Consider the following 26,939-nt stretch of genomic DNA (forward strand, 5'->3'; position numbering starts at 1 on the left):
TATCTAAAAAGCTAAAGAAGGGTCTTAGAACAATGCCTCACCAAAATCAAGAATATTAACGTAGATATAAGAAATACAGAAAAGAATCCAAAGAAATTCTTGAGGTGCAAAGTGTAACAACTCCAGTGAAAAATTCACTAGCCAGGTTGAACAGCAGAAACACAGGTGTAACTCTTTGTGACCTTAGTTATTAGTTTCTTAGATATGCTAACAAAAGCAGGAACAACCAAAAAAATATATAAATAAAACAGACTCCAGCAAAATTAAAAACTTCTGTGTCAAAGGACATCAGCAAGAAAGTGAAAAGACAATCTACAGTACGGGAGAAAATATTTGCAAATCACATATCTGACAATGGTCTAGTGTCCAGAATATATGAAGAACTCTCATTACTCAACGATAAAAAACAACCCCAAAAGAGCTAAAGCCATTCTCCTAGTTCTATGAGGACATTTTGCAGATGTGATAACAAGTACACTATGGTTATTTTAAAGGTATTTTGAAACTGAAAAAGGTCCAGAGAGATGATCGTTCTGTAAGATCAAAGTAGATACGTTGCTCAATGACATTTATATCTATGAAAGTGTGAAGCCTACCCTACAACTGATTTCTAAGTTTCTGGGGATAATCAATTACATAGTGACTTTGGACTTACTGGTATTTACTTAATATTTAAAAGAGCGAGGAAATAATCTAAGTATTTTGGAACATCAGTTTTATCAATGGTCATCAATTTAATGATCATCACCAGAGCTTTTGAAGTGGAGAAATGTGGTCAAGGGGTAAGAGGAAAGATGTGGAGTCAGATGGGCTTCTGTGTTTTACTGTCACAGATCTCAGTCAAGGTCATCCACTTCCCCAGAACCTGTTTCTTTACCTGTAAAATGTGAATCCTTAATAAGTATCCTGAAAGGATGAGAAATTACATATACATACGTATGTATTCCAGCAAAATGCCAGATATGTATTAAGAACTTTATAAAGAATAGCTTACATTGTTAACTATCCTAGTAGAGCATTACCCTTGCCGACCTCTCTCCTGGATTTCTAAAATGATGAGACTCACAGGTGATGAACGTCAGCAGCCACTGCACACAAGGGGAGGAGCCAAGTGACTGATTTTAAAGTGCTGACCTTAGTTACTCTCTTTTAAGAAGCATCTACTAAATAGTATACCTCAATTTATTTGATTTAGAAAAGCAAAAGTATCTGAATGGCAAGGTATATTGTAATGTGCTCCATTTTGTAAGACAACTATTAATCTGAAGGGATGATACTATCTTTGCAGGGGTAAGGCTTATACAATTTGTACGTGACCACCTTAAATTTTTAAAAATGTTTTCTCATAAAGGAGGAACTGAATATTTGCTGAAGAGCTATGTGTTCAGAACTTTGAACGTGGATAGAATCTAAAAGGAATACTCATTAAATAGGGGCAGAGGAAGAATAAAGGTCAAGAATATCCTTAGAACATATTGGTAAGCCATGGTGTCCCTTGCAGTAGCTGAAGGCAGGTTGCTAATATAGCTATGATCTTCCAGTGACCAACGCGAGGAGGAGAAAGCTCTCAGATAAGATTCAAACAAACAAAAATATTTGAGATGATTTTAGTTACAAGTAGCAAACTGCAGATATTACAATTCTGGTGAATTAACAAAAGCAGCTAGCATCTCAACAAAAAGAAAGTAATCTTACCGCGTTAAAAAAAAAAAACAACCCAAAAAACAAAACCCCCAAAAAATCCTTTACTTAGCCCCTACCCTGTGGCTGGCACTCCTGCTAGACACCGTGGCGGGAAAGGGGTGTCCTGTCTAGTGAGGTCGCTGGCGGGATGGAGATGACAGGCGACTGAAGAGATCAGGCAACATGTCACACGCTGTGGCGAAGGGAAGCACCCGGCGTGGCACCGGGTAAGGGAAAGGGGAAGAAAATGTCCCAGAAGTGTTGAAAGCAGAGAAAAGCAAAAGCAGCTGGGAAAATTTATTAAAAATTCGGCGGAATGAACAGCAGGTGCAAAACAATGGAGGTACAGACACAAGAACCCTTCTCACCCAGGGTCCAGGTGAGCACCCTGTGGAATGCACACGAAAGGGGAGAGCAATGAGCCGGAGACACCCATATACCAGAGCACGTGTGGCCAAGTTACGGAGTGTGGATTTAGATTCCGCACTTCGGGACTCTCTCTGGAAACTGTGTGGGCGTGGAGCCGGGAAGGTCAGTCTGGAGGGCGGGACTTGCAACTAGGTCACTGCCTTGAGCACGTGGCTTGGCGAAATGCAGAGCCCACGGCTGCTTCAGTCATTTGTTAGTAGCTTAAAAAGACTATGGCTTCACCCATGCAGAGTTCTCTTTCTCTGCTTATTTAAAAGAATCAAGATTCTTTAAACTCCAGTAAATGACTGGAATCTTCTTAAGTAACTGAAATGTAAAGTAGTAGACAATTTAAAACCTACACTTATGTCATTCATTCCTTGTTCAATTATTCTGTCAGATATTACAATGTTAGTTTATTTGAATTTTCAAATTGTTTAGGTCACTGAATTACTGACTTTCATATTTTACAGTGAAGATTAAAAATGCAATTTTCACAATATTTCTTTCATGACGATGATTTCACAGTTGGATTTGGCCTTGGGGGTGCAGCCTCTTCCATCACAAGTATTGTCTGTTCAATGGACAGGACGTGAAAAATGTAGGAAAGCATAAAAGCAGATTGGGACCGACAAAAGAAGAAAAAGGAGTGTGACTGCAGACGAATGTGTACGTTTCTGGGAGCGAGTGGAGGGGATTCTTGTTGATTACCTGCTATTTTATTTCAAGAAGGAGATGAGGTCATTGGCTAAGAACAGCTGGGGAGGTCAGCCAGCAAAGGATCAACAAATGGTTACTACAGGAAAGGACGAGGGTGGCGGGCTGCCTGAGGGCTTCTGTCTGAGGGCTGGGGGATCTGAGGCAGAGCAACCCTGTCTCTCTGTCCCTCTTCTCCTAATGCTCTTATCTTCCAGTGTCCCCAACAACTGGCTCCTTCCCTTTAAATAATTTGACATTATGAAATTCCTCTTCAGATTTTTCTGAGGCTAGTTAGAAATTTTAAACGAGAGTGAGTGCATTCTTTGTCACAAGTTCACAAATAATCGAGTGGAATCATCCATCTAGAGCAGCTCAGAATCCACCTTAAAAGGCGCCAGGACCTGGGATGGGGACTCAGGACTCCACTGTCGGCAGAGCTCAGATGTGCGGAACGATTTCTTTTTACACTTGACGTCTTTGCGTAACTTCTCGTATTTCCATTTTCTCCTAGAGAACGTTCCCCTTCACGACATGCCGCAAAGTCTCTGTGTCAGCCCCCTGCTCTGCAGTGAGTCCGGCGCTTCACGTGCAAGTTCCTTCCAGTTCACATGCTGTTCCCTGTGAGTCTCTGCACCTGCCTTCTCTGCCTAGTCAATTTTTCACGATGAGGCTCCAGTGAACCTCCTCCTCTGTTTCTCCCACAAACGCAGAGTCCACCACACCTGTTATGCCAACAATGGACCAACATATGCCGCTGTTACTGTACAGAAACGACTGACTGGCTCTGGCCTCACCAACTGTTTTTTATGAGCACGGACTGTGGGGTACTGATTCTTTTGCACAGAGTAATGGCAGGGCTGGAGCATAAGGAGGACCACTCAGCAAGTGCTCGTTAGACGGCTGGGCTGAACGCTCCTGAGGAAAGCGCGCCAAATCCCTCCTGCACCGGGTCCTCTCAGCTGCCCCGAGTTTGCCTCCGCCTGTCTACACATCTCTGGAGCCATTCCTCAGACGACCCAGAGTGAGGACGCTGGGCATGATAAACTCCTTGATTCTAAGCAACTTAACTGAATTTCCTCTGGAAGAAGCTTAACAGAGCTCCTTTATGTTGTTAAAATGCACTGCAAAGATCCCCCTTCTTTGCACTTTAAAAACAGGGTCCTGTACCTGTGAGTGAGGCAGTTCTGCAGGCACGCCTCTCTAACCAAGTGCTAGGAGACCATCAGTCTGCACGAACCTCTGAAGGACTCCTGTCCTAGACAGAATCCATGCCTCCACTTTCCCATCTCACCACCATTCCACCTGCCAATCTTTCTTTATCTCCTATTTCTCTCTCATATCTTTCCTCTACATTCCCAACGTGACTACATTAGAATCACCCAGAAGCTGCCTAGTGCTTCTTTATCTAATCCTTTCTCCAGAATTATCTGCTAAAATGCAAACCTAAGCTTGTTGCTTCCTTGCTTACAAATCTCCACTCCTCTCTCCTGGTTCCTATGAGAGAGACAGTGCACTGTAAGCTTCATCAGCACGTTAAGGACCCTGAGGAAGCCTGTCTGTTTCATGCTGCAATTTCTCCGCACATGCTGTTCCCTCTTTAGGTCTTTCGCTGGGAGACTCCAGGCTGAATTATCACTCCCTTCTCTGTGCTTCCCTGATAACTGATAACTTGCACGTACTCAGTGCCCACAATTATTCCTCTGCCTCCTTTCTCTCCCCCTGGTCTACAAGGTCCTTAAGAGGAAGGAACAGACCTTGTTCTCCTGTATTCTCAATGTCGGGAACAGAGTAATGAATAAAGAAAGGAACTAATTAAAGACCAAGTGGCAGGAAACATAGCAATAGCTTCTCTCAGGTGAATGCGAATGGAGGAGATGTGCTAGAGTAAACTGCATATTTACTCAAATGGTGTAAAAATCTGATAGGGAGACCTCGCCGGAATTCTGTTTTCAAACGTTACCTATCAATCTTACATTCCCTGCCCTCAGGAAAAAAATTCCCCAGTAAAACTCTGTATTCGGGACTCCCCTGGTGGTGCAGTGGCTAAGACCCGCGCTCCCAATGCAGGGGACCTGGGTTCGATCCCTGGTCCGGGAACTAGAGCCCACGTACGTGTCTCAAGTAAGACCTGGCACATCCAAATAAATAAATATTAAAAAAAAAAACCCTCTGTATTCTATTCCTGAAAGTCAGAACATTATTAAAAAGAGTGAACAAAGACGGACAAGAAATAAATGTATATTAATAAACATTCTTGAATCATTATAAGAGACTTATTCATCAAGATCCACTTCTGAGTTTTTGTCTTCGATAAGGAAGATGTCTAAATGGAACTGACAGGGTGACCTGGACACTCGATAGGTGTCAAGGGGGGTCACATTATGGCAAAACATGCCCTAACACAGGCAGAGGTCCTTCATCTGCCATTCCCGACCTGAAAACTCCACCGACATATGGCCCAACACCAGAGAAATCTTGCTCTGAAGAGAAAAGATTTTCTAGGATAAAGGAAACAGCGTTTAATTCTATTTCTGTCACAAGTAAAATCAAGCATAAAATTTAAGCTGGGAAAAACCATTTTAAACAGAGAATTTACAAAAGTGATTTGAAAATAATGTTTAGGTTTTGAGTCCTTTTAAAAGGAGACATTTATGCTGACTACACACCACCTCACCAGGGTGAAACCTGGTCATTTCAAAATGTAAAAAGTTTTCACATAAAATAGAGTGTTAAAAGATTATTTAAGTTTATTCTTACCATGATTATTTTGAGTTTATAAAACACACACATTAGCTAAAAATAGTCTTTTGAGAAATTCATTCTTGCTGGGGTTCTGAATAATACTGATTTCCTTGTTGAGTATCAGCAACAAGGTTGTGATGCACACATCACATAACCGAGTTATTTTATAATTAAGGACAAAACCACAACATTAATAACAACGCTAAATGAGAATCTGTCCCCCATAATCACTTAAATAAGACATCATTAATTCAACAATCAAATTGCATCCCCACGTGCTGATCTATGGCTGTGAGGAGTATATTATGCAGCTTCTAGACTCATACAACTTCTTCATCTCAGTCTTTGGAGTCTGATGCCCATGTTCCAATTCCAGCTCTGCCTCTTAACTGGCTATGTGGCTTCGGGGAAATCACCTACCCTCCTTCCCCCTCAATTTTATAGTCATAATCCACATCCTGGCTGTTTCCAATGGTTGTGGGAGGATTAACCAAAAAAAAATGTCTATGAAAGCTGTTTGGCACAGTTCTTGCCCAATAAAGCTAGTTCCATTTTGTTGAAGACCTGTTCCCTTTAACACTCTCAAGCTATTAGCCCAGAGAAACATCAGAGCTATCCAGGTATTTTTCTTTTGTTGAATGGGATAAATTCTTAAAATGTTGTCTAAACTGTGATGTCTACATTTTCATTCTGCAAATACTAGTATTAACGACCACTGTGGTTTTTAGATAAAGGAACGGCTGACCAACAGTAGTTGTAATTCTATCCACATCTGAACACAGCTTTTAAAAACACATCTACATCAATTATTCAAAGTCTTCTCTTCTCTCAGTTTGTATCTGAGATAGAACTAGATTTATCTAGATTTGACAAGAAATACAATATAATACAATACAGAAAATAACAAAGAGGTTAACCCAGAAATCCCACAAAGGGAAGGGAAAACTTGTAAATAGAAAATTAAAGAAAATAAAATTAAACCAGAAATTCCACAAAGATGAGAAAAAGGGGGATAACTAAATTTTATTAAGCTCACATTATGTAACTCATGCTAGGGATTTTGGTATCGGTTTTGCCATCTTCCCCAGGAAGCAGGCATTTGTTGAATGCCTACTGTTCCGAGCCCTTGGGGATATCGTGTTGAACAAACAAAACAAAACGAACACCTCTGTCCTCATGGGGCTTACATTCCAGCGGGGAAGCAGACAAACATCAATGCTCACGTACACGGCGCGTGACACAGGGAGAGCAAGGAGGAGCTGGAGATCTCGGACAGGCGTCCTCACAGAAAGGACCGCAGACAAACGTGAGCCAACGGAGCAGCGAGCTATGCTGGCATCTCAGGCAGAAGGAACAGCGGACACAGAGGCCTGAGCGGGGGAGCGGGGGGAGAAGTGCAGGCGCCGCATCACACCTTTGGGGCTTGAAGGGAATGAGGTGCTGCTGGAGGCTCTTGTGCCTCATGCGACCTTCTGTGTCGTCCAGGTTTCTGTTTCATTGGTTTAACCTCCAGTACACTATTTCTTCCCTTAACTGTGTCTAGTCTGCAACTAAAACCATTCCGTTTTTTTTTTTCAGTTCTAAAATAGCTGTTTTCTATATTTTCCAGTTGTCTGCTTAAATCATCAACTTTATCTTCTAATTCCATGATTATAAAGAGCACAGTTATTTTAAAGTTTGCGTCTGCTCTATGAATCTATCGTGGTCTGTTTTTTACTGTCTCCTCATCTTGTATGCCTGTAATTTTTGATTAATTGCAATTACATATGAAAAATTAAGAGAAATAATTTAAGGCCTACACTGTTCTATTTCTCTAGAGAGACTGTGTATCTGCTCTTGGTGGAGGACAGAAGAATTAGCAACCTGCACCCCACACAGCACTGAGATGATAAGCCTTCCTCTGGGAGTATAGCTTTTCTGGGTTCTGATCCAAAGCCTAGGGGATTAATCAGCCCCCTAAACCCAAACTTGGGGAGCCTTAAACTCCAACTATTTTGTTTTATCCTTCCCAAATTCTGGATTTCTTTTAAGGCTCAATTCAGCTTCTCAGCTACCTCTTCAGGAATTGGTAGAAGCGTTCACAGCCTTTCTCAACCAGGGTTCCACCAGAGAGTGCAGCCCGGTGCCCTAAGGTGTCCACTCTGTATAAGGTGAGTTCACGTCTCTCCTGTGCATCTAGAACAGCAGTCGTTTGTACCACCCCTGGGAAGCTCAGGAAATAATTATGCACATCATTTTCTATGTTCTGTGGGCTCTGGAACCCCAGTTGAGAAAGGCTGCCCCAAGGGAAAATCAGCCAGAAATGCTAAAAGGGTCTGACCGCTGATTCCCATCAATACCCAATATATTTGATTATTACCTAAGTCCTCCACTGGAAATGCAGTCTCCCTGAGAACAGGGGCTTCGCCTACCTTGTTTACTACTGTGTCCCCAGTGCCTGGCACAAGAAAGCATTCAATAAGCACTTCCTGAATGGATGCCTGGCTGGCAGTGACGGATTTATATGGGTTCACTCATCCTTCCAAGTGTTCTTATTGTGACTGGCCAGGAGAGAGGTAGCAAGTGCTTCCAGTCCCGTGACGAAAGGGAAGGGGCTCCTGGCCCACCTAGGTGCACACCTAATTCATGGTGCAGAGGTTTCTCCACAATGAAAACATCAACTATCAGGGTTTCATAATGTTAGTATTAAGATTACTCCTTGCTCAGCTTTGAGACTCACCCAGAAACCTTCAGATTCTCATCTGGTTTAACAGCAGAGGGACCAGATGTGCTGAAGGTTTGTTCGGCTTGAACAAATCTGCTTGAAGGAAGACGTGCTGTTCTGTTATAAACAAGAGTATCTGGTCTGTCTAATACAATGTTTTTAATACACAGACCGATCACATTTTTAAACTTTTTATTCAAGCATAAAATAATTCATAGAAAGGTACAAATCCTAAGTGCACAGCTTAGTGAATTTTCACCAAGTGAGCACAACTATGTAACCAGCACCCGGATCAAGAAAGGCAACATCAACAGCCCCCAGCAGCTCCCCTTGTGCTCACCCTCAGTTATTATTATCTCCCCCACAAAGGAACGCCATCCTGACTTTCAACACCACCAGGGAGGTTAACTTGCTTTCGAGCTTCACAGAGATGGAATCAGAGTGGCTACCCCTTCGTGCCAGGTTTCTTTCCGTGAACTGCGTGCCCGTGAGATCTGTCCACGGTGCCGCAGGCAGCAACCCCTGGTTCCTTCTCGCTGTGTGAAAACGTGGTCTGTATGGTTGTACTACCACTTCTTTATCCACCCCAGTTATGAACACTTTGCTTCTCTCTAGTTTTGTCTGCATGTCTCTTCGGCACGTCTTGTCTCTGTTGAGTGGTTCCCAGAGCAGAATCCCTGGCTCTTGGGGAGGCCTGTTTTCAGATTTAACACGTGGTACAAACATTCTTCCAAAGCAGTTGTATCGACTTACATTCCCACAACAGTGGATGAGAATTCCTATAGCACCCCATTCCAGCTAACACTTGAAACTATCTCTTTAACTTTAATCTTCCTGGTGGGTGTGAATAGTACTGTATATTTTGTCTTTCATATATTAATGTTTGGCATACAGTTAGCAAGAGTTGGCCCTGAAAGATGGAGCAATACTGGTAAACTGAAGAACTAAATATTACTTTTAATGTGCCAGGCACTATTCTAAATACTTTCCATATGTTAATTTACCTAATCTTCCTAACAACCCCATGTGATAAGCACTAATATTTCCATTTACAGATTAGGAATCGAGGCACAGAGCAGTTAAGCAATTTGCCTAAGGTCACACAGCAATTAAAGGCACAGCAAGGATTTCAAACTAGTGAGTTCGGCTCCTGACTTTGCTTTTAACCATGGATATTCTGCCTGACCCTATAAAACGGAGGGTCAGACCCTGTACCTTAATGAACTTCCCAAGATAATGTCACACTATGAGGACATATCGAGATGGCCAGCTGGTCTTCCACTTGTATCACCCAACCTGATGATGTGGCTTTGCTTTAAACTGCTTTAGCCCTAAAGTATCGTTCAAGATTCCATGTACTGTTATGTACCTCAGCTCTATTCTACCTATGAACAAACTGAATAGAATAAAAATAAAGGTATAAATAAAAAGACGCTAGTAAACCTCATCAGTACTGTACCAGCAATGTTCCGGCTGTCCCTGCACACGCCTGCACCTGCATGTGCCTATGCCTTTGAATGTCACGTGAGCCTTCATGCAAAGTGTCCCCCCCCCGCCCCAGCTCTCCCTGTCTGAGTGCTGCCAGCCCCTTTTCCTGTTTGGTTTACACAGTTTCCTCTGGAAAGTCTTCCCATGTTCCATCAAGCAGTTAGCCTTCCTTCCTCCGTCCTCCCTAAACGCTCTGTATGTAAGTCAATTGCAGGTGTTCCTCTCCTGAATAATCACTGGGCTTTGTTTCTGAATCAAGAAATCAAACATTGATTACTTACTCAATTCTGGGCTCTGTGGATAAAAAGGGATGGCCCCTATCATCAGCTTAAAATATAATGGGAAACAGTAAGACAAATAAAGGTGCGATCACATCACTCTAAGGTAAGTACCCTAAATAGGATGTACACACGTGGGTCCAAATAATGACCACCTGACGTTTGCAGGGGATTGTGAAAGGCTTCAAAGTGAGGGTGATAACTGTTCCTTCGTAGACTCTGGTCTGCTTGCAGGCGAGGACTGAGTTCTACACATGCTGGTGAAAAGCTCAAGGAACACAATAAAACGAAGATGGCAGGTTCTTGTGGGAAATCCACTGTAACAGAGGACTAGTCTAGTGGTTCTCAAGTTCCTCCCGGCCTCTGCCCTGATCCACCCAAGGGATGTGACACGCCCCTCACATTAGCTCAACTACGATCGCTCGCTCACCTTACTTGGATGGGCAAGCCTAGTTAGGGAGGCAGAATCTGCTTTCCATGCCTTAGAGACATTGCCACTTCAGAGTCCTCTACTCCCTTATTAATAAAGCACATTTTGGGGGGTTGTTTTTGCTTAAAGGAGGAAAAACAAAAACAAAATCCCTTCATATTCACAACTTTAAAATCTGAAATTATTTCCTAAAGTTTTACATTTCTATAAAAGAGGTCAACTTTTCAAGAGATAGACTCGTGAAGCTCCTGATAGACATTTCAAGTAAATTGCACACTGCTCTTATTCTTGCTTCTGGTAAAATGGATATAAAAAATTACAGAACCTTCATCTTTTTATCTAAAATAAAAATTTTAGATAAATTTTTATCTAGGCTTTTCAATCCACATTTAAAATGCATTTTCATAAATAACCTTTTCACAATCTGTAACTCTGTTTTAATTAAATTTCTCACTGTGGAAAACAAGATAATTGAAGCAGTTTAGAGATTACTTGTCAAAAAAATTATGCCAGCAGTCACTGCAATGGGAAAATTTGCCGTCAGTACAACTCTCATCTGGACTGAAACTCCCAGACTAGTCATACAATTAAAACTTCAGGTGAGCTCTCAGAAGAATGACAAGGAACGTGACTTCCCTGAGTCTTTAAGCAAAGTCTACATTACAGAATTACGTGTACATTTTAAAGATATATTTTCCCCTACAGGCTTTCACTGATGTTCCTAGTTGACAAAATTTCAGAAGAGTTTATTCTTAGGGCTGACGGAGAAATGGTGGTCCCCGCGGAGCCATTTTATAGACAAGGACACTGTTGATGGTGGTAGCAGCATTTTTCTTGAGACAAGTTTCTTTTCCTACAGCTTTAATGAGTCTGATGCTAGAGAACAGGCAGGAAAGGCATGTCTTTGTGTACAAACACAAGGTACAGATTTCTGCTCCCATTTAAACTGTCTCTTTGACCCTTCACACTTGCGTTAGGTTAACCAATGGTAGAAGTCCTATGAGGACACACCCTCCAGTAGTTGCAGAAGGACTAGTAAAACCAGCTACTAACCAATCATGGGCCTCGTGCTCTAAGTTTCGCATAGGAACCCTCATGTCTGAAGTGATTAAATAATTTTTCCCATTCACCTGTCAGTTTCTCTGTCCACAAACAGAGTTTTAAATTAGATGAAACTGACTTGTCCAGGAAGCACCAGATCTTGGTTAAGAGCGTGGGCTCTGGAGCCAGACTGCTGGGCCTTAAATCCTAGGTCTGCCCCAATCAGTTGTATGACTTCTAGAAAGTATTGATATCTCATGTGGTGTTTTAAGGATATGACAGATCCACGTAAAGCGCTGAGGAAAGTGCTGGTTAAGAAAAATAAGGGCATGTGGGTTTCATTACTTACTAGAAGTGTGATTTGGGAAAAATTAGTTAATCTCTCTAAACGGTCTGGTGATCATGTTTACCTCACAGGACTGAAGTGAGGATTAAATAAGATGATACAGGAGGAGTGCGCGGCACACTAATATGTTCTATAAAGTAAATACCCAACAAGCGGCAGCTGCCTTTTCTTCCATCAGCTTCTAGAAGTTGCAGAGTGCACTGTTTTCCTGTGGTTACGGAATCAGAAAAATATGAGAGGACTAAAACAGTCAGGAGAACACTGCCCTACACTCTTGTGATCGCTTCCAAATGAAGCCATCTCCTTCAGATACTGTCCTTCCAAACATATAATAAATTAAAGCAGCAACTTCTGACCTTAAGACTGAAGTTGATGATTTTACAAAGAAGCACCTAGAAAGCTCAGGATCTTCTTCAGTCAGTCAGACAGACCAGATAAGGGCATCAACCTGGAAGAAAGGTCCATGGCTAGGGATGCCTCCGCTATACAGTTATGATTGTGTCTCCGGCTCTGGTTCTTATACTCTTTCCTCACTTATTTTCTCACTTCTTCTAGGTCATAAACACTACACAAGCTAGAATATTGTGAATAAAAGCTTTAGACCCCGGGTTAGGGAACCTGGGATCCAATCTCAGTTCACCCACTTCTCATCCCGCAGGCCACTGGACGGGATGTCCACCCTTGCACAGTGCAGGCTGGGTCATCCCGTGTGTCTGTGGCTTACTGACCTTCCTTCCTTCCTCCTGTCTGGGAGAAGACACCACCCAGCAGCACTGTGAGGGCTGGGGCAGCAGCGTATGGGGGACCACGTGCTCCACTGCACACCACATCCCCCGTGGGGAGGCCCTGATCGGAGGATCTGAAGAGAAAAGCGCCTGGTGCTCTAGTCAGATGTACTTGGCTCTGCTTCTTCCTACGGCCCAGCAGCCTCAAGGAGCCTGCACATCCTTCTCTAAAACGTGTAAAAGCCCTTCGTGTGCCCAGCCATCCCCTGCCTCGCTCAAGTAGGCAGTGCCACACCAGATGGGGTGGTTTCAGGACAATTCCACATTCTGTTCAGTAAACATCATACAGCTGGATAATCAGAGCATTTTAAGTACCTGAGAGAGCTTTCATATTCTGATGAACTCCTACGACTTCATCTAGAACGCCCCACTGTACATATGTTTAAAGGTGATTAACCCATCAGCTCAGGCTCAAAAGCTTAGAATGATTACACAATATTAAGATATCAAGGGATATTAGTGAATGGTAAATACCTCCCATGAATAGAAGGCTGATGCAACCATAATTAAATGAGTTAAAAAATAATATGATTAAAATTTCTAAGACAATTCTAGTTTACACATCTTGAAAGGGGAGTTTGCATTTAAAAAAGGATCTCACTTTTAAAATTATTTTTCAAAACTTGTTTCAGAATTCAAAACATTCAGAGCCACTCACCTTTAGCTTGTTTCTCTCATTAGAATGTTTGCTTTGTTTATATTGTGACTTTCCTTTCAATATCAAGATTTCTATTTGATGAAAATACAATTTCTTATTAAAAGAACATGTTTAGGGAGAGTGGAAACTAGGTAAGTTTCAGAAAACAACCAATTATAGAATTTTAAAGTTGGAAAAGAGGTTAGAACAGCATCTGGTCTAACCTGCTGATTTATAGGTAAAGTACCATCACCTGCACTTTGCAGATGAAGAAACTAAAAAGGTTAAATAGTTTACAAAAGAAAAAAAGTAGACATCACACAGACAATAAGGAGGATTAGAAACCAAGTATTTTACATCTCAGAATAATAACCTCTTTATTAAACAGCATTGTCTTTCCTATTTATTAGGTCACTAAACGTCTGCTAAAATTGGCTTTAATTTTATTTCACTAAGTATGTTTAACAAGGCACACGACACACGGAATGACAGAATGAGTTGGCATTAATAAAAGCCATCCTCCATATGTTTATTTAGTATCTCCAAAATGTCAGGCCCTGTGATAGGCTCTGGGCAAACTAAGATTTAAAAAAAAAAAAAAAATGACATAGTTCCTGCCCTGAAGAAATCCAGCCTACAGGGGACAAAGACAAGTAAGCAGACACTGAGGCAGGCACCACGTGCACCCAGGGGTGCCTGAGTAGGACCAGGAAGGCCTCACAGCTGAAGAATAAATAGTAAAAAGAATGGGTAGGGACAGAACTAAAAAAGGCATTAGAAGAGAAGCAATAGTACATACACAGATAGCCACACAGTCCTGGTATGTTTAAGGAACTGCAGTATAGGTACTGATTGAAATAAAATGATGATGTGGGGAGAGCAGGGGGTTAAGAGGCTGAAGAGGGCAGTCAAGAAACCCTTCAGACATCACTCAGCAGAATCTCGGCTTTATCCTCCTAAACTTCTCAACTAGCTCTTACGTTCTGGGGCTGGCGGGGCAGTAGCATCATCAGACTTTAGATACCAGAAAGTATACCAGAAGTAATATGAGTAATACATCATTTAAGGGAAGGACCCAGGGTTAGGGCAGGACAACAAGTAAAGGTGGGACTAGGGAGGCTAAGGCAATCATCTGTCTGTGTGTCTGTCCATCCATCTAAACAACCAGCGTTAGAGGGCAGACAGCAGAAGCAAGAAGAACTACAATCCTGCAGCCTGTGGAAAAAAACCCACATTCACAGAAAGACAGACAAGATGAAAAGGCAGAGGGCTACGTACCAGATGAAGGAACAAGATAAAACCCCAGAAAAACAATCAAATGAAGTGGAGACAGGCTACCTTCCAGAAAAAGAATTCAGAATAATGATAGCGAAGATGATCCAGGACCTCAGAAAAAGAATGGAGGCAAAGATCGAGAAGATGCAAGAAATGTTTAACAAAGACCTAGAAGAATTACAGAACAAACAAACAGAGAAGAACAATACAATAACTGAAATGAAAACTACACTAGAAGGAATCAACAGCAGAATAACTGAGGCAGAAGAACGGATAAGTGACCTGGAAGACAGAATGGTGGAATTCACTGCTGTGGAACAGAATAAAGAAAAAAGAATGAAAAGAAATGAAGACAGCCTAAGAGACCTCTGGGACAACATTAAATGCAACAACATTCGCATTATAGGGGTCCCAGAAGGAGAAAAGAGAGAGAGAGGACCCGAGAAAATATCTGAAGAGATTATACTAGAAAACTTCCCTAACATGGGAAAGGAAATGGCCAGGCAAGTCCAGGAAGTGCAGAGAGTCCGATACAGGAATAAACCCAAGGAGAAACATGCCGAGACACATAGTAATCAAACTGGCAAAAATTAAAGACAAAGAAAAATTATTGAAAGCAGCAAGGGAAAAACAACATATAACATACAAGGGAACTCCCATAAGGTTAACAGCTGATTTCTCAGCAGAAACTCTACAAGCCAGAAGGGAGTGGCATGATATACTTAAAGTGATGAAAGGGAAGAACCTACAACCAAGAAAACTCTACCCAGCAAGGATTTCATTCAGATTCGATGGAGAAATCAAAAGCTTTACAAGCAAAAAGCTTTACAAGCAAAAGCTTTACAAGCAAAAGCTAAGAGAATTCAGCACCACCAAACCAGCTCTACAACAAACAAATGCTAAAGGAGCTTCTCTAAGTGGGAAACACAAGAGTAGAAAAGGACCTACAAAAACAAACCCAAAACAATTAAGAAAATGGTCATAGGAGCATACATATCAATAATTACCTTAAACGTGAATGGACTAAATGCTCCAACCAAAAGACACAGGCTTGCTGAATGGATACAAAAACAAGACCCATATATATGCTGTCTACAAGAGACCCACTTCAGACCTAGGGACACATACTGACTGTAAGTGAGGAGATGGAAAAAGATATTCCATGCAAATGGAAATCAAAAGAAAGCTGGAGTAGCAATACTCATATCAGATAAAATAGACTTTAAAATAAAGAACGTTACAAGAGATAAGGAAGGACGCTACATAATGATCAAGGGATCAATCCAAGAAGAAGATATAACGATTATAAATATATATGCACCCAACACAGGAGCACCTCAATATATAAGGCAACTGCTAACAGCTATAAAAGAGGAAATCGAAAGCAACACAGTAATACTGGGGGACTTTAACACCTCACTTACACCAATGGACAGATCATCCAAAGTGAAGATAAATAAGGAAACAGAAGCTTTAAATGACACAATAGACCAGAGAGATTTAATTGATATTTATAGGACATTCCATCCAAAAACAGCAGATTACACTTTCTTCTCAAGTGCGCATGGAACATTCTCCAGGATAGATCACATCTTAGGTCACAAATCAAGCCTCAGTAAATTTAAGAAAATTGAAATCATATCAAGCATCTTTTCTGACCACAAGGCTATGAGACTAGAAATGAATTACAGGGAAAAAAATGTAAGAAAGACAAACACATGGAAGCTAAACAATACATTACTAAATAACCAAGAGGTCACTGAAGAAATCAAAGAGGAAATCAAAAAATACCGAGAGACAAATGACAATGAAAACACGACAACGCAAAACCTATGGGATGCAGCAAGAGCAGTTCTAAGAGGGAAGTTTATAGCTATACAAGCCTACCTCAAGAAACAAGTCTTAAATAAACAATCTAACCTTACACCTAAAGGAACCAGAGAAAGAAGAACAAACAAAACCCGAAGTTGGAAGAAGGAAAGAAATCATAAAGATCAGAGCAGAAATAAATGACATAGAAACAAAGAAAACAATAGCAAAGATCAATAAAACTAAAAGCTGGTTCTTTGAGAAGATAAACAAAATTGATAAACCATTAGCCAGACTCATGAAGAAAAAGAGGGAGAGGACTCAAGTCAATAAAATTAGAAATGAAAAAGGAGAAGTTATAATGGACACCACAGAAATACAAAGCATCCTAAGAGACTACTACAAGCAACTCTATGCCAATAAAATGGACAACCTGGAAGAAATGGACAGATTCTTAGAAAGGTATAACCTTCCAAGATTGAACCAGGAAGAAATAGAAAATATGAACAGACCAATCACAAGTAATGAAATTGCAACTGTGATTAAAAATCTTCCAACAAACGTCCAGGACCATATGGCTTCACAGGTGAATTCTTCAAACATTTAGAGAAGAGCTAACACCCAACCTTCTCAAACTCTTCCAAAAAACTGCAGAGGAAGGAACACTCCTACACTCATTCTATGAGGCCACCATCACCCCGATACCAAAACCAGACAAAGATACCACAAAAAAAGAAAGTTACAGACCAGGATCACTGATGAACATAGATGCAAAAATCCTCAACAGAATACTAGTAAACAGAATCCAACAACACATTAAAAGGATCATACACCATGATCAAGTGGGATTTATCCCAGGGATGCAACGATTCTTCAATATACGCAAATCAATCGATGTGATACACCATATTAACAAACTGAAGAATAAAAACCATGGGACCATCTCAATGGATGCAGAAAAAGCTGTTGACAAAATTCAACACCCATTTATAATAAAAACTCTCCAGAAAGTGGGCACAGAGGGAACCTAGCTCAACATAATAAAGGCCATATATGACAAACCCACAGCAAACATCATTCTCAATGGTGAGAAACTGAAAGCATTTCCTCTAAGATCACGAACAAGACAAGGATGTCCACTCTCACCACTATTATTCAACATAGTTTTGGAAGTCCTAGCCACGGCAATCAGAGAAGAAAAAGAAATAAAAGGAATACAAATTGGAAAAGAAGAAGTAAAACTGTCACTGTTTGCAGATGACGTGATACTATACACAGGGAATCCTAACGATGCCACCAGAAACCTACTAGAGCTAATCAATGAATCTGGTAAAGTTGCGGGATACAAAATTAATGCACAGAAATCTCTTGCATTCCTATACACTACTGATGAAAAATCTGAAAGGGAAATTAAGGAAACACTCCCATTTACCATTGCAACAAAAGGAATAAGATACCTAGGAATAAAGCTACCTAGGGAGACAAAAGACCTGTATGCAGAAAACTATAAGACACTGATGAAAGAAATTAAAGATGATACCAGTAGATGGAGAGATATACCATGTTCTTGGACTGGAAGAATCAATATTGTGAAAATGACTATACTACCCAAAGCAATCTACAGATTCAAGGCAATCTCTATCAAATTACCAATGGCATTTTTTACGGAACTAGAACAAAAAATCTTAAAATTTGTATGTAGACACAAGAGACACCGAATAGCCAAAGCAGTCTTGGGGGAAAAAAACGGAGCTAGAGGAATCAAACTCCCTGACTTCAGGCTATACTACAAAGCTACAGTAATCAAGACAATATGGTACTGGCACAAAAACAGAAACATAGATCAGTGGAACAAGATAGAAAGCCCAGAGATAAACCCACGCACCTATGGTCAACTAATCTATGACAAAGGAGGCAAGGATATACAATGGAGAAAAGACAGTCTCTTCAATAAGTGGTGCTGGGAAAACTGGACAGCTACATGTAAAAGCATGAAATTAGAACACTCCGTAACAGCATACACAAAAATAAACTCAAAACGGATTAGAGACCTAAATTTAAGACCGGATACTATAAAACTCTTAGAGGAAAACATATGAAGAACACTCTTTGACCTAAATCACAGCAAGATCTTTTTTGATCCACCTCCTAGAGTAATGGAAATAAAAACAAAAATAAACAAATGGGACCTAATGAAACTTCAAAGCTTTTGCAAAGCAAAGCAAACCATAAACAAGACAAAAAGACAACCCTCAGAATGGGAGAAAATATTTGCAAACAAATCAACTGACAAAGGATTAATCTCCAAAATATATAAACCGCTCATGCAGCTCAATATGAAAAAAGCAGACAACCTAATCCGAAAATGGGCAGAAGACCTAAACAGATATCTCTCCAAAGAAGACATACAGATGGCCAAGAAGCACATGAAAAGCTGCTCAACATCACTAATTATTAGAGAAATGCAAATCAAAACTAAAATGAGGTATCAACTCACACCAGTCAGAATGGGCATCATCAGAAAATCTACAAACAACAGATGCTGGAGGGGGTGTGGAGAAAAGGGAACCCTCTTGCACTGTTGGTGGGAATGTAAATTGATATGGCCACTATGGAGAACAGCATGGAGGTTCCTTAAAAAACTAAAAATAGAATTACCATATGACCCAACAATCCCACTACTGGGCATATACCCAGAGAAAACCATAACTCAAAAAGACAGATGCACCCCAATGTTCACTGCAGCACTATTTACAATAGCCAGGTCATGGAAGCAACCTAAATGCCCATCGACAGACGAACGGATAAAGAAGATGTGGTACATATATACAATGGAATATTACTCAGCCATAAGAAGGAACGAAATTGGGTCATTTGTAGAGACATGGATGGATCTAGAGACTGTCATACAGAGTGAAGTAAGTCATAAAGAGAAAAACAAGTATCGTATATTAACACATATATGTGGAACCTAGAAAAATGGTACAGATGATCTGGTTTGCAGGGCAGAAATTGAGACACAGATGCAGAGAACAAACGTATGGACACCAAGGGGGGAAAGCGGCGGGGGTGGGGGGTGGTGGTGGTGGTGGTGGTGTGCTGAATTGGGAGATTGGGACTGACATGTAGACACTGATGTGTATAAAACGGATGGCTAATAAGAACGTGCTGTATAAAAAAATAAATAAAATTAAATTTAAAAATTAATAAAAAGAAATAAACAACGAGCATTTACTGAGGGACTACTATATGTTAGGTGGTAGTATAAAAGAATAAACAAAGACTTAAAGTTAGCGAGAAGTCTGACGTGAAAACGATATACAAACAAGTAACTACCAATTGTGGAAAGTGCAGGCACTATGAGAGGCCATCATCAGAGCACAGGAGTTGGACACGGGGAGGTTGGCAAGAATGTTTTCTAAGACGCAGGAGGACAAGTGTCTTCCCTAAAGCAGCTGTGACGTAGATTAACTGGAGATCAAACAGTTATTCATGAAGAAGTGAGCTGTGTTTACCGTGTGAATGCAGGGAATGACGATGAACGAACGAGATCCTGGGCGCCTGGGTTCATGGAGATGCTGCTCCCTCAACAAGGGCCCTGGGAGGAACAAGGCCCCTGCAGGCCACACCACAGCCTGCACGGAGCTGCGGGCCTGTACGGAGGGACTCAGGAAGGGGCCCTAGAGAGAGCTCGGAGGAGCGGCAGATCTAGTAGTCACTAACACACAAATGTCACGTGAAATGACGGCAATGGACAAGATTTTTCAGAGACAGTAAAATAAAACAACCAGACTGAGTGTTTGGGGAACACGCAGCTACAGTCGTCCCTCGGTATACACGAGCGATTGGTTCCAGGACCCCCTCGGAACCAAAATCCACAGACGCTCAAGTTCCTATATAAACCGGATATGTAGTTATATCTGCATATAACCTACGCATCCTCCCTTGTATTCTAAATCATCTCCAGATTATTTATAATAACTAATACAATGTAAATACTATTTAAATAGTTGTAAATACAATGTAAATACTATGTAAATAGTGGCCTGCATGGGGCAAATTCAAGTTTTGCTTCAATTTTGGAACTTTATGGAACTCTTTAAAAAATATTTTCCGTTTATGGTTGGTTGAATCCGCAAATGCCCAACTTGCAGATAATGGAGGGCCGAGTGTACTTTGCTTGTGTGTTTTCTTTGTATGTGGAGCCTAAAGCAATTTATAAAAAATGACTTCACTTTAGAAATTCATATGTAAGTTGGGCTCGGCCAGCAAGCATCAAACATGTCCTTTTGTGTAATTACAACGACGTTTTGAATTGCTAAAGTGCTCTCATTGAATATATTCTGGGTTACACTAATTATTTGTCAGCTATTTAATTATTTGGACGTAAGTAATGAATGAATGTCATTCTGGGAAAGAGGTGCTTCTTATTCTCGAAAAAGAGATGTGAAGTTACTGTAATTATATCCAATTTTACTAAGTTAAAAGTGGAGCAGAAGGTCCCAGTTTGTACTCAAATGGTTGAAAACACATCCATTATCTGTTTTCTTCCTTTTTGGAAAAAAGCTAATCGTGTTGAATTGCCTTGTATTCTTAGAGTTATTCTCAGAAGCCTAGTGTTCATGGAGCGGTGGTGAGCCTATACTATTCACATGGCTACTGTGTGTTACATGTACTTTTGTGATACTAACGTTTCTCACAGTGGAACAGATTTGCTAACAGATGTTCTTCTCAATGACACATACTCAGGGAATATTCTGTGACAGTGACTCCGATGAAGAACAGCTGGCTCAGATGACATTGTAAATGATCAAGTTATCTTCACCAACTCACCTTGAGAAAAATCAGTCCAATTTCAATAGGCACAACATTCCAACAAGAAAATACCTTTAAGTTATCAGGCTTTCTTGCTTGGGCTAATACGGAACATTTTTATAATGGGCAGATTATAACTATTTACTAAAAATAATATTAACATATACCATACACTGAGTTTTTTCTTGGGCCTAAAACTGTATTGAAATACCTTCATTTTAGTATACATAATCTGAAGAACACTGAGTATTTTAAGGGCTGAAATGTATACTTTCTCAAAAAAGCACCAGTTGTGGCAGGATTTGAAAGAACAGGTTTCATCCCCTTTTTTGTTTAAATAAGTAACTGATATGATTTCTTTGCATCTTTTATTCTGGAAATAATGGCCTCAGATACTAAATGTTAAATCAGAGTTAAAATAAGTAAACTGAATTGGTTAGATATAACCAACAAGTTCTATAGAAACAGCACATTTATTACGACAAATGTATTTCAAGGAAATCATTAAAAATTATATTTTTGAGTTCCAAAGGAATGACAAGCCTTTTTTAGAGATACGGATGCTCGGAAATTCTTAAACAGTGAAAGCGCTATTTCATTTTTTTTTTTTTTTTTTTTGCCTATCAATGTAATAATGCTTTGCTTATTATTATTTTTTAAATCCTAACCCATCCCATTCTTCCTAATGGTTCTCAGTTTCCATTTCCCTACTTAAGGTAGCTTTTAACCAGAGAATTATTAAACTGCAAGGGACCACAGTGGTTACATAATCTCCTGCCATCCTTTGCTGCACTCCTGATGACAGCAGGGTACAGGATATGCTGCACTTTCCCCAAAGGTGAGGAGATCTTATCATCTCAGCTCGCAGAGCGCTGGTTTCAAACAAGCACAGGCTGTTCAAGATAGAATACAGGCCTTGCATCGTGAATCCCGCATCTGCCCCTTCTGTATCACCCTTGTGACGTGAGGAAAGACACTAACTTCCCACACCTGAAATTCTCACCTGTACAATAGGATCACAATACCTCCTCTCTGAGTGGCTGTGGGAACAACATGACATGACATATAAGAAAGTGCCTCATGGAGAGCAGTTTCTCATTAAATGTTACGTCCTTCTTGAAAGTTCATTCTCATACTGAGATCAGACTTATAACGCACGACTCCGTTATTTTCAGGAGCTACACAGAATCGGTCTTACGTCTTTGTAACCTGCAACTGCCCTCTGAGCACAAGAATAAGGAAGGGAAGATCTTTGTTCAAATGCCAACTACCATATTCTTCCCACGGGATGGTTACAGTAACTGACTTAGAAAAGATCAATGGCAACCTTCGTTAGGAAAACTTACCTGGTCCCTGTGCCGGGTTGTCTAGTCCAGTAAACATTTACTAAGTGCTTGCAATGTGCCAGAAACTAGGCTAGTGGCTAGAGACTAATTACGAGACACAGTGCCTTTCCTGACAAGTCTACAATCTTCTGAGAAACAGACGTATACTAAGTGAAGATTGCACTACGCAGCGACATGCTAATAAGTTAGATATAAACCGCTAAGTGACTGAAAACGACAAAGCACACAGGAGGCATTTGGGGTGGGTTCTCCACAGGCGGCAATTTTTAAAAACTCGGTCTTGAGAATATTCATCCATTCAGCAAACATGTACTAAGGACCGACTGTGTGCTAGACGTTATACTAGGTGCTGAGAATATAAAGGTGGGTGCAGGGGTGGGGTCGGGGGTCCCTACTCCCATGGAGTTTAGAGTCTAATTTATGATTATTCCAGTCCAATGGAATAGGTATTTTAGTAGACTCTAAGAAGACCAGCTTCAACTTTCCCACTTGCCACGTGAATGAGTAACCATTCTTGGGCGGGGGGGGTTCCAGGACCCAGGCTAAGTTGGATATTTTGTAGTATACCCACATGATCTAAAATCCTAGAAATAAGCAAATAAACAAAATAATTTTTTAAAGGTTTTCTTTCCCCTTCCCATGCTGCAAAGCTAAGCATACAGTGCGAGTAATCTTTAGAATCTCAAACAGTTAAGACGAATGGCAAATGCTAAGCAAGACAGCCAACGTGGCCGTCTGTGATTTGAAGGCAACGCTGTGGTGTGGCAGAATGAGTACGAGCTGTGCTGGAAATGCAGCCTCAGGGACAACGCGCGCCCGGGAAGGGCCAGGCGTGAGTGTGGGCTCACGCGATGCAGGCTGCCTTTCTGCTTACAGCCCTCCAGCCCTCGTCTGCTAATGACAGGACACATATTCTTCTGCACGGCCACCATCCCACTAGCCGTGGTAGTGGATGGGAAGGGGTGTTATTAACTCAACAGAATACTTTGCAAATCGACTGTTTTCAGGCCTTTGCCATCACATATCAATAAAACTCAGAGCTAAACACAGAAAAACCAAGTGCCTTGAATTTCTCTTCCTTTTGCTCCCCTCGACTTTAACCTTTCAAGAAAGTTTCATTTGTATTCATCTAATTTCATTCAAGACTCACCGGGGTATACACACTGAGACAGAGGATGTGTGTGTCTGGCTCACACTGTAGGAATTCGATCGATCTTTGCTGAGTGGGAAGATGAATTAATGTATGGAAAGAAGGCACTAGCTCTTTCTGAGACGGGTGGATTGGTGGACTTAGCCAAAAAAAGCTAAGTACCTTGCCTGACTCGTACCATGTTCATAGCACAGGGGGGCCTAGGATCCAGGTTTCCCACACCCCCTGCCTTGGCGATTACGGCGACACCATCCAGCCACATCTACAGCACCCAAACCTGAGAGAACTCAAGGCAGGCCGAGGTGGGAAAAAGCAGACACCGGGCCACCTCAGAGGAATTTCACAACGTTTGCTTTCCCTCAGTCTCTGCTACTCTCAGGAGACTCAGCCTTTGTGGATGAATCTGAGGCACCACCGCCAGCTTGCTAAGAACACTAGTAAACAGGACCACGTCCAGCTGTAGAGAACACAGAGCCGAGACACAGACACAGCCTTCCCCAAGCGAACAGCCCAATGGTGAAGCTGCCCACATGGCACTGATTTTCAGAATATAATTCGCTGAGCTCCCAGCGTGCGCTCTGCCAGTGCAAAGGGGTGCAGCTCTCCGTCCCTGCCCCGCCAGCGGCCACAGTCAGGTGGGAGACTGCGGTGATGCTCAACAGGCCAGCTCTTGCCTCCCATGAGTTGCCCTAGTAACAGCTGACCTAAGTCTGCAAGGACAGACAGGAACAGTCGGATGAGGGGGAGGAGGACTCGAGGCCGAGGCTGCTACATGAGGAAAGTTCTGGACGCCTAAGAGGACGCAGTACATTTAGGGAATTATAAGAAGTGCAGTACGACCAGGACGAAGACTCAGCTCCTTCGGTGGCTGCAGATGACACTGAAGAAGTTGTCTGTGGCCCAGGGATTACTGCAAGTTCCAGAAACTATGCAAAGAGGTGCTGAGTTCCTAGCAAGAGACCTCCATTAAAGGGAGACATGGAAACCTACTGGGTCTGGCATTTTAGGCCTGTCACTGCTTCCCCCTTCTTTGACAACAGTTCATATACTTTCTTTAATACTTTCAATTACTAATACGAAACATCTATCCAGTACTCCTCTTCCTCATTTATGTTAACCAGAAAGTTACAGTAAGAATCCCAGGGGTTCTGTATTCCTGGTAAAGATTCCGCCCTCCCCACCCCCTGCCGCCCATTTTCCATGGATGTATTTTCTTTCTCTTATGCTAAATAAGTCTATGAACCATATCAAAGGATTATGGAATGATAAATGGAAAAACTGATAATCCATTAATTAAAAAAACTGGGAACTTTTATTTTCTTCACTGAAAAGAATTTCCACTAAGAATCGGTATTCAGGAGCACAGCTTAAGAGGAAACGCTTAAGGGTAAAAACAGCTTGGTGTACGTAGGCAACTGCTTTTTGAATGACTGCATCACTCAGAGGCAACCTGCAGAGGACGGTGGCCGAATGCTACGCTACACGCCTGGTGGGCTTGCCCGCATGCCTCCTTGACCCTGGTTCTGAACCTCGCCACCACCCAAACTCATCTTCCATATCTGAGGTTTAAGTTATTTGACGAAAGAGGTTACTTCTTTCACATTTTCTGTGCCTGTGGTACCAAGTACTTATTTAGCACTCAATAAACGTTTGCTAAAGAGCTAAAGCAACGTGAGGGATATCGGTCACAACACCTGAAGCTATGTCTGGGTCACAGATCATCAGAACACCTCCACTTACATAATCTCCATAGGTCTCTTGTGTTGGGGGTGGCGGTGGAGGTCTGTACCCAGTTGGGGGGACGCCTCTTGCTCTGGGAGTGAGAAGTCCTCTTCCTCGACTCACTGGCCCTCGGGTGGAAAGGATTCCTCTGGAAGTCGGCGTCCCTCGCGGTACCCCGACTCCCACTGGCCGGGCCGCGACTCCTCCCCTTCCCCTGCAAGCAAGAGGGTCAAATTAGCAATACTCGTGGTATTCTCTAGCATTCCACTGTGCGCATGCATTTATACCTCACAAAAATCGGTGTCCCGTAATTCTGTAAAAAGAAATAAGGAAACCACGTGCAAAGTGAAAACTAAAAGCAAATGAGAAACAGGCACCTACCTAAAGGGAGGAAATTAAGTCATTTAGGCAGCTCGTCCAGCAACAATAAAGATGGTAACATCAAAGAAACCCCAGGAGACAGGGTCTGTCTGGGACACAGGATAGGAAACTGACATCTGGGGAGGCTGCATCTACTGAGCACTCCTCCATCACGTCCTGCCGGGGTCACAGCCAACCCTCACTCCAACACTGTGACCTGGGCCTTACCTGGCTTGTCTGCGGACAAGGAAACGGAGGCCTAAACAGATCTTAAGACTGTCTGAGAACACAGAGCTGGCACACCTGGGACCAAAACATATCAGATTCCACGAGAGAGGGAATAAAATGAACCTTCCCAAAGGGTGTAGCTACTACCTAGGGACTGAAAGCATCACTCTTAGGTTAAATAAACACATATATTTTCTGAAGTAGGATTCAACATATTCATGTATTTCTAACATAAAATATGAGACTTCCGGGCTTCCCTGGTGGCGCAGTGGTTGAGAGTCCGCCTGCCGATGCAGGGGACACGGGTTCGTGCCCCTGTCCGGGAAGATCCCACATGCCGCGGAGCGGCTGGGCCCGTGAGCCATGGCCGCTGAGCCTGTGCGTCCGGAGCCTGTGCTCCGCAACGGGAGAGGCCACAACAGTGAGAGGCCTGCGTACCGCAAAAAAAAAAAAAAAAAAAAATTAAAATATGAGACTTCCAAGTCAGAGAGGAAGGCAGGAGGCAGAAGAGCCCAACATAAGGTAAAACTTGAGGAAGTGTGCAAGTCCCATGAAGAAATGAGGACAGAAGTTCGGCTCCGCCAGAAAATAAAGGCATAGCCTGACCCACCTCCTGTGGACAATGTCCTCCAAACAAGGAGAACCAAGCAGACAATGAGGCTGCCTACAGACCAGTTATCTCTTCTTCTCTTGTTTGATTGGGATAGCAAATACACAGCTGAAAGCTCCAATTCCACAAACAACAGAGAAAATGAACAAAACCAAAAGCTCGTTCTTTGAAAGGATCAATAAAATTAATAAACCTCTAGACAGGCTGAACAAGAAAAAAACAACAATATCATAAATGAAAGAGGGGTCATCACTACTGACCTCAAGGACATTAAAAGATAAAAAAGGAAGATGATGAACAAGTCTAGGCCCACAAATTTGTTAACTCTGATGAACTGGACTAATTCCTTGAAATATACAAATGACCAAATCTCCTACAAAGAG

The 26,939-nt window shown here is 41.8% G+C and overlaps 1 protein-coding gene across 14 annotated transcripts in view; it reads right to left on the reverse strand.

Annotated features, from left to right (window-relative positions):
• KHDRBS3 (KH RNA binding domain containing, signal transduction associated 3) overlaps positions 1–26,939 on the reverse strand; it is a 623,624-nt gene that overhangs the window by 29,237 nt on the left and 567,448 nt on the right. For all 14 annotated transcript variants that reach the window (XM_079901866.1, XM_079901864.1, XM_079901860.1 and 11 more), the window contains one exon: positions 25,377–25,572. In XM_079901866.1, coding sequence (XP_079757992.1) covers positions 25,377–25,572 — 196 coding nt within the window. The remainder of the gene's footprint in view (positions 1–25,376; positions 25,573–26,939) is intronic.

The sequence above is a fragment of the Stenella coeruleoalba genome, assembly GCF_951394435.1.
Source record: "Stenella coeruleoalba genome assembly, chromosome: 17".
In the NCBI taxonomy this organism is placed as follows: Eukaryota; Metazoa; Chordata; class Mammalia; order Artiodactyla; family Delphinidae; genus Stenella; species Stenella coeruleoalba.